We start from the raw sequence: 9,629 nt of genomic DNA, 5'->3' as shown, positions 1-9,629 counted from the left end.
TATATATATATATATATATATATGTACACTGCTTGACAACCAGTTTGTTTGTGTCCCTGTAACTTAGCAGTTCAGCAAAAGAGAGAATAATAAGTACTAGACTTAATAAAAAATGTAAGTACAAGGATGGAGGTGATTTGTTTTGATGAAAACCTTCAAGGTGGTGTCCTAGTCTGGTCATAATTCAATGACTGAAACAAGTAAACGATAAAAGATTAAAAAAAAAAGATGGCATTTCTTTAGGCTCTTCATGTTCTGAAATGAAGATCTGCCAAGGACTGAGGAAGGGTACAGAATTAAGAGAGGTGGTTTTGTGCAAAGTGTTGGAAGGCTAAAATAAGAGAGAGGAACAGGAGTAGATGACTTGCTGTAGAGGAGAAACATGGCTATCCCAGCTGGAAAGGGAGAAAGGATGGTGGCGATGAGGTGTAAGAGCATACCGTCAACATACAAGAGGTATAAAGGAAGGAAAGGCTCAGAGAATTGAGGACAACTGGATAAGTAGGTTTACTTGAGTGAGAAGGGAGAGTAACAAATTGTTAGAGATGTTGATAGAGGTGAGTGCAGAGAATAGTGGACATAGGTAGGTGCATGGTCATTGCTGAAATCTCAGTTTTTTTGTTTTTTTTGGGGGGGGGGGGAGATAAAAGAAAACAGGAATAGATGAGGGAGGAGGAGGTGATAGTGGCAATACATAAAAGCGGGAAAAGGATGAGCAACAGTATAATAAAAGTGTAGATAGGTGAGAAATAAGAGATGATGTGAAAAGTGATTGGGAGTTAGAGAGGAAGTGTACAGTGACAGGAACAGAAGTCAGAGGTATATAGGGATGGATATGGTAAGAGACAAACAAAAGTGGAGAGAAAGCATTGATGGCAGGTATAAGAGTGTGTTCTGGGTGTAGAAGTGTTCCATAGAAAATAATGTGGTAAGGGATGATGTTGAGAATACAGGATCAGGATGGGTGACAAGGGAAGTAGTTCCAAGATGAGGGATAACTGGTGGCACAAAAGGATGAAATATATGCAGTTCTGCTCACAAAGAAATACAAGAGCTGAGAAAATAGTGGACAGGTGTTTTGAAGATGCATTTGGATGCAGGAGCATAAATGATATGCTTTTAGGATATCATTTTTCTTTCAGCTTAGATGGATACATCTTCTCGAGCACAGCAAATTGTCACTTATCTTGGTTTGTTATCTTCTCTCCTGTGAGGCTGAACAACCTCTTCACTACTTTGTCTGATGTATTCCTATGTCTTTCTTCTCCATAGATTCCATCCCCATTTTTGCTGGCAATCAAACAGAAGAGTTCCAGCCGCTGTAACTCAAAGGCTGCCCTGGTGGCACACAATCTAACTACATAACCGCCGATATATATTAATAGAATATGATCTGAAACTTCTTCAGAAAATAATTTACACCCTCGAAAATGTATCTGTGCAAAATTTCAATATGAAAAATATCTTCAAGAAGCTGTGCAGTAATAAAATCAACTGATAGGAATGGGGCACTAAACTGTAGTTATGCTTATTTTTCTTAAGAAACATGAAAAAAAAAAAGCAACCTCGCTTTTCCATCCGGCCGTCTGTCGGAATAGACTTTAATTTCCGGTACGAAACCGGGTTGCTTCCTTTTGTTGTTTTTGTTCTTTTCTTCGTCGCCTTCTCCTCTCTCCTCCTTCAAGGGTACTGACGTCACCGTTGTTTTTATGAAAACGTCACTTGTGACGTCATCGGCTAATGGCGCTCCTCTCTCTTTAAAAGCATCTCTAAAGTCCTCTCCTAACTTCTTCCTGCTTCCACACTAATTTGGTGCCGGATTTAATTTTTTATTACCAGTATATAATATATATATAGATATATTATATTATCAGGACATTTCCATTTCCTCAGTCTCTTTCACCTTCCCCCTTTAAAAAAAGAAGAAAAATAATAACAAACCAAAGTAAGAGTTCTTATGTCTATTATTTATGTTTTCAATTGTTAAACATTTGTTTTGTTATTGTCACTCATAATATACGCGTATATATATGTATATGTACACACGCGCGCATGTATGTATATACATACATGTATATATGTATGCACACATACGCATGTATATAACCGTTACTTTTGTATTGTTTGGTAAAGTATGTCTTGGCCCTGATAACAAATAAAGAAGACAAACTTCCAATGTTTTAAAATACATTGGCGGCATTAGCGAATAAATTTCATGACGGATATAAAAGCAAACCATCATTTAGTTTACATTTCGATTCCACTCGAGTTTTTAACATTCTCTTATAAACAACCGTTTCCTGTGTGTAAAATGCGTACATCCTTAGTCTGTATGTGAGCGTATACACACGAACATATCTATATGATGTAGTGGCCTAATCGCCTTTAATTGTGTGTTTGTGTGTATATATATATATATTTATATATTGAGAGAGATACACATATAGTACTTTAATTACATTTAGCTGTATATAAATATGTGTATCTATGTATGTCTTTGTATGCTGTTGACACCCCCCGCACATACACTTGTACAATATCAAACTGCCCACTGTGTATGTTTGTGTGACTATACACCCTATGTTTAATGGTGGTCCGTTATTAGTTTTCTTGTTTTTTTTTCTTCTAAATCTTGTGTACTAATAATCATTAATTCTGTGTATGTGTGTAGTAGATGTCTTTACAGTCAAACATGTATGTATATACATACATTTACAGACACGCACACATATACATACATATAAGGGGTGGAGTACATATTCGACACGTCTGCCTATTTACACTCACGCATACAGTCGAAATGTATGAATCATCCTTGAACGCTATCGAATACGTATACACACACATACCCACACCTACCCAATCCTGTACTGTACCCCTTACTTACACTGACATACATATATGCATACATGTGTACGTACACATACATATCGGTATTTTGTTATCATTGCACACTCCTTTCAATTGTCACAACTTTTGTCTCGTATGAGTAATGTTTCTTTATTTCCGCTTCTTCACTTATATTAGACGATGATAATTGTGGTGGTGGTGGGCCAAAGGTTGTGTGTGTGTACGAAAATAAATGGAGTACTTTTTAATTAGAAGAAAACATCTCTGTCTCTCTCTTAAAGATTTTGTTAACCCCTTCGTTTTAAGGTCGGGGATTAATTTCTTGTCCGGAATAATAACAAAATAACGAGTCAGAAAATAGCAGCCAAATCTCCTTAAAATCAAGCTTTTCCGTATTAAACAAGGAAGGACAGGAACACAATACAGTGTAGTCCAAGACATAGAAAGATGAGATAGTCGTGGCTAGAACAACTTGGATCATAGTCTTGCTCGATTGGTGGTTGAGTGAGGGGGTAAGACATTAACTACAACAACAAGAAGGTTCATATTGGATAATAAAATATACACCTAGACACTCTTAAACTTAGAAGGGATGATTTTGGAATGCTTTTTAATAATAGGTTTGTTTAATCTCGTTTGATGTTGGAATAAATAACAAGCGGAAGTGGTGACATGGGAAGTGTGAAATTGGAATTCTTTAATTCTGTTGTAAATGGATCTAGCGTCTGATTCTATTATTCTGCTCTGAGCATTCCAGTTGTGCGATCGAAAAAAAACGAAACAAAAAAATTCTCATATTCCTTTTGTTATAAGTGTATAACGTTGGATGTGTGTCGCACAAATATTCGTAGCTCTAATGTAATCTCCAGACAGCCTGTGAGGAACAAAAGTGGGGCTCCTAATTTGAAGTGTACGCCTCCTGGCAGAATCGTTGGAGCGTCGGGGAAAAAAATGTGCCTTGCAGTATTATGTATCCGTCACTTTTATATTTTGAGTTCAAATCCTGCTGAATTCAACTTTTCGGAGTGGATGAAATAAAGTCCCAGTCAAATGCTGAGGTCGAGGTAATCTCCTACCCAACTCCTCATATTTGTCAGTTTTGCGCCAAATTCTTTTCTCTATTATTTGTATCATTAACTGCAGCCATGCTGGGGTATCGCTTTGGAGGGTTTTTTAGTCGAACAAATCGACCACAGGACTGCTTTTTTTTTAAAGCCTAGTACTTATCGGTATCTTTTGCCGAACCGTTAAGTTACGGGGACGTAAACACACCAACACCGGTTGTCAAGCAGTGGTGGCAGGACAGACACAAAGACATACATACACACACACATAACGGGCTTCTTTCACTTTCTGTCTACGAAATCCACTCACAAGGCTTTGGTCAGCTAAAGGCTATAGTAAAAGACACTTTCAGTCCCACTGCACGAGATTGAACCCAGTGCCGTGTGGTTGGGAAGCAAGCTTCTTACAACACAACCATGGCAGAATCGTTAGGGTGTTGACGGAACGGGGGTTGTGGGTAGTTAGTAATGCCGTGTGGTATTTGTATTCAACACTTTTATACATTTTGGGTTCATATTCTGCTGAGGTCAGCTTTGCCTTTCATGCTTTTGTGCTGGATAAAATAAGGTACAAGTCAAATGTGATTGACTCCCTCCCTCCCTTCAGAATTGTTATTCTTGTTCCTAAATTAGAAACAATTGTAATTAGAAACAAATGTAATTGAGCTACAGGGTGTCCACAAGGTCTGGGTACATGGAGTAAATAAAATTATAACATAAACAATTAACTATAAGAAATAATAATTTCTTAAAGTACTTGTTAATCCCCATGTACCCAGACTATGTGGACACCCTTTAGTATTCAGTGGGCAATCATACCTTAATGTAATTCTCAAGCAAACTTAGGTTGCAGTGTGTAACAGTGTCAGTTGTGTAAATTACATGTACGATTCTTACATTGCAATGTAAGAGGCTGGGGTGCACTTCAGACGATTGTCTCTTAATAGCATATGACAGGTCTGGACCCTCAAATTTACTGCTGTTATCTGTTTGACTGGCTTTGAACATTGGGCAAAATATTTGCAGTATTTAGTTGCTGCTCTTCATGGTCATACTTCAAATACCAGCTGTTGTAATGGTTTTATAATGTGATGTGAATGTGGTGGACTCTCCTGAGGGTTCCACAATTTCTTCTGAACAACCTGCAGGGATAATTTATTTACAGTGATCAAATGTTAGTGCTGTACATTAGTGGTGAAGAAGATTGGCTTGTAAGAGTCCAGTTCTGGTGCCTTATAAAAAGCACTTGTGTCTGTGCCACGTTAAAAGCACCCAGTACATTCTGTAAAGTGGTTGGCATTAGAAAGGGCATCCAGCTGTAGAAACGAAGCCATATCAAACCAGAACCTAGTGCAGTTCTCTAGCTTGCCACTTCTCTAACACCAGACCAAGAAAGTAGACATTGAGTCAACAAGGAGGCTTCTATGTTATTGCTCAGCCTGCCAAAAATAGTAGCCAAATCTGGTTCTTACTACACATTATAGTCCTAAGAAAAGGGAAGGACACTTTAGATGATGTAGTTTAAAATACAAGAAGGTCATGACTGGAATGCCTTTAGTCATGGAGTGGCTGATGTGGAGTTAAGGAGCAATGTTTGATTTAGAAGTCCCTCAATGCTTGAGATGTTCACAAATGTCTTTAGTTCACAGCAAGGCCAGATTGAGGCTCTAAGCACTTAAGATTTTGGTGCCACCATATATGTAATTAAAAATATAAACAATGGTAGATCATAAAATAAATTATTTTTCAATATGAAACAAAACTAACATTAAGATGAAAAATGTTTATTTTTGTATACTTTGTAATCAAAGCTTAAGGTTCACCGAGTTATTCTTGTTTTGGTTACAGGTCATCCTTGACTGTGATTGTGATGAAAAGCCATGCAACTACACCATCCTTTCTTGCTCTTTGTATATCTAGGATTACATTATCCAACATATCCCCTCCCTTTTTGTTTTGATATGGTAGGGTGTAATTTGAGGGAGATTTGGCTGCTATTTCCAGGAAAGTAGACGACCACATTAAGAGTCTCTCGTTTGTTTTACATCCATTTTTCCATGCTAGCATGGGTTACATGAATGTATTATTGAGGCATTGTTTTATAGCTGGATGCTCTCTCTGTTATTAACCCTTACTTGTTTTTCAAGTGGGGGATCTCTTATTTCACATGGCTTCAGAGGTGCCAAGTGAACAAGTTGATTTGTTGACTGAAGTGACAACACTACTTGTAGTTCACAACTTTTATGGAGCACAAATGTAAACAAATATTCTTATATATGTATAGGTGCTGGTGGGTGTGTGATTAGAAGCTGTGACCTAACTATGTGGTGTCAGGTTCAGTCCCACTGCAGTATCTTGGGCAAATGTCTTCTACTATAGTCCTAGACTGATTAAAGCATTGTGAGTGGATTTGGTAGACAGATACTGAAAGAAGCCCATTGCGTGTGTATATCTTTTTCATCTTTTACTTAGTTTCAGTCATTTGACTGTGGCCATGCTGGAGTACCGCCTCAAGTTTTTAGTTAAATGAATTGACCCCCAGTATTTTTTTAAAGTCTAGTACTTATTCTATCTTGTGTGTATTTGTATAACAATAGTGTGTTCTTATTTTTTTGTGAGTTAGCTTGTGTGTGTTTGTTCAGCTTTATGTGTATGTATGTATGCTTTTGTGGCAGTTTTTGTCTACATGTTTGTGTGTTTGTGTGACAATTTGTGTTTCTATGTCGGTTTGTGTATGTGTGTGGAGTTACATTTGTTTACATGTGTAATTTCTCCCCTCCTCTCCTGAACCACTTTGTCTCTATCTTTCTGTCACTGGCCCTCACTCACGCTTTCTAAACATCAGTCTTCTATCCCAGTGAGATCTATAATTAACATATCTTTTCTTGTTTTACAGGGTGTTGGTAATCTAATGTGAATACAGGACAAACTGCAAAAAGGGGGGGAAAGAACCAAAAAAAACTCCGTAAACAGAACTGAAATGGTTTTTATTGAAGAACAGTTTTGGAAACGTCTAATCAATTGAACAGACATCCATCTTTACAGGCACATACACACAATCTGTCTGTGGATATTTACTTGAATAGCTCAGTCAACTGTCCACCGCCAACTTACCTACCTATTTACTACCACTTAAGCCACAACCAGATAAAATACACGACCACCACCAAGAGCAACTTCCCATTTCCTTTCCCACAATTACCACTGCCTATTTTTCAACCCCTTGCTGGCTGTGGGACTGAAGTCAACAAACTTTAATTTGATTTAATTTAATATTGTTAATTATTTAAGAAATCTATTTTATTGAATAATTTTTTTTTGTAATTTAAAGAAAATAGTGATTTAGATTACTTGACATTATCAGAGATTAATTAAGTGCCAGTAATAGTATTATATTATTTAATGATTACCCAAGTGTTTCTGGCTCTTTTGCAAACTACATTCAAAAGTTTTTATCTTGAATTTCACAATCTGATGTTTCAGTCAGTGTTAGTAGTGTTAGATTTTTTTATTTTACCTTAGTATCCACTTTTTTAACCAACATTCACCCCCAATATCCGGCCAATTTCTCGATCCCTCGAGAAGCATTCCTTGCCAATTCACACACACACACACACACACGTGTAGTAGCTAGCTAGTCGTGCAGCCAGCCTGCTTGTGTTGCTGTATCCATGTCTGGAGAACATAAGACTGTGATACAAAAGACAAACAGCTCGAAATATGTGAAGCTAAATGTCGGCGGTAAACTCTTCCTGACCACAATAGAGACACTCACCAAACATGATACGATGCTACGGGCCATGTTCTCTGGCAGGATGGAAGTTCTTACAGACTCTGATGGTAAGTATCTTTTGCTTGTTTCAGTCATTGGACTGCATCCATACTAGGGTACTGCTTTAAAAAGTTTTAGTTAAATGAATTGAGACCCAGGAAGACGGGGGATGAAGTGGTGAGAAAGGATCTTTGGATGCTGGGCCCCAATGAGGCAATGACAAGGGATCAGGAGATGTGGAGATTTGCTGTACTTGATAAAACACATCAAGCTAAGTAGAATCAGTGTCTTCCACACATAAAGGCTTGACCTTTCAGGTGCCAATGCCACTTAAAAAGCACCCATGCTGGTGCTGTGTCGATGCACCCATGCCAGTGGTGCATTAATGTACCCATGCCAGTGGCATGTAAAAAGCACGTAGCACACTTTAAGTGGTTGGCATTAGGAAGGGCATCCAGCTGTAGAAACCATTCCACAACAGACAGTCGGAGTGTGGACAGCTCCCTGCTAGCCAGCCCCATGTCAAGCCATCCAACCCATGCCAGCGTGGAGACCAGATGTTAAATGATGATGATGAGGATGCTGGTTCTTATTCTCTTAAGCTAAACTGAGTCACAGAGATGTAAACAAGCCACCACTGGTTGTCAAGCGGTGGTGGGGAACAAACACACACACACACACACACACATATATGATGGGCTTCTTTCAGTTTCCACCTACCAAATTCATTCACTGGGCTTTGGTTGGTCTGAAGCTATAGTAGAAGACACTTTCTCAAAGTGCCACACACTGGGACTCATACTAGGACCATGTGGTTGGGAAGCAAACTTCTAACCTCACAGCCATGTCTGTGCCTACATAAAAATTTTTGAAGAATAATTGTGTGTATGGAGAGGTTTCATCATCATCATCATCATTTTATTGTCCTCTTTTCTGTGTTGGCAGGACTCGAGTGATAGTCATTGAAGCGGATTTTCTGTAGCCATCATATGATGTCAAGACAAAGAGAGCTACATGTATACACACACACACACACACACACACACATGCATGCACACACTGGGCTTTTTTCAGTTTCCTTCTATCAAATCCGCTCACAAGTCTTTGGTCAATCTGGAGCTATAGTATATAGTAAGAGTCACTTGCCCAAGGGACTATGCAGTGGGATTGAACCCAAAACTACGTTGGTCAGGAAGTGAATTTTTTACTCACTCAACCATGCCTGTTCCTGTATAATTATGACAACAAAATGTTTGAGGTATGATCATTCCTGCTTTTTTTATTCAGATTTAGTATATCTCTAACATGTTAAAACCCAGGAATTTTCAATCATTTTGAACTTGTGGAGGACTCGAGATCAACCAAATCATGGGTGTCTTTGCATACTTACTTCAGCCTTTCATTCCCTATTGAGTATAGACCAATGGCTTTTCTCTACTGTTCTTGACTCTGAGCTGTCTTTTCTTGAGGGAAGGCCGTCCTTTCTCAGATCTTGTTGGTTTTAAATTGTCATCAATTTTTCAGTAACTGCTCAGTGTGTGTGTGTGTCATCCTTTAATGTCCGTTTTCCATGTTGGCATGGGTTGGACAGTTTGATCAGAGCTGGAAAGCTGGAGAGCTGCACCGGTTCCAGTCTAATTTGGCTTCGTCTGTATGACTGGATGCCCTTCTTAATGCCAACCACTTTACAATGTGTGTGTGTATGTATGTGTACAAAATACACACACACACGTACACGTACCTAACACCGACAACCCCACACAAACACGAACACACACACACCCAAATAACCACCTGTTGACCTTCTACCTACACTGTCTACAGCGTCCACTAACCAGTCCTGCTACTAATTTCTTCCACTACGTCATACACACACACACACACACAAACACACTAACAGATAAACCACCAAACCATGCACACACACACACACACACACACAC

The 9,629-nt window shown here is 38.6% G+C and overlaps 1 protein-coding gene across 1 annotated transcript in view; it reads left to right on the top strand.

The window, feature by feature from the left end:
• The first annotated feature begins 1,714 nt into the window (after nt 1–1,714).
• The window catches only part of LOC106872887 (BTB/POZ domain-containing adapter for CUL3-mediated RhoA degradation protein 3), a 25,359-nt gene continuing 17,444 nt past the window's right edge, over nt 1,715–9,629 (top strand). The window contains exons 1-2 of the mRNA XM_014920043.2: nt 1,715–1,945; nt 6,811–7,754. Of these exons, the coding sequence (XP_014775529.1) occupies nt 7,586–7,754 (169 nt within the window). The 5' untranslated portion in view covers nt 1,715–1,945; nt 6,811–7,585. The remainder of the gene's footprint in view (nt 1,946–6,810; nt 7,755–9,629) is intronic.

This window comes from Octopus bimaculoides, chromosome 25, assembly GCF_001194135.2.
Source record: "Octopus bimaculoides isolate UCB-OBI-ISO-001 chromosome 25, ASM119413v2, whole genome shotgun sequence".
NCBI classification, from domain to species: Eukaryota; Metazoa; Mollusca; class Cephalopoda; order Octopoda; family Octopodidae; genus Octopus; species Octopus bimaculoides.
This window is presented reverse-complemented; position numbering and strand designations above follow the sequence as displayed.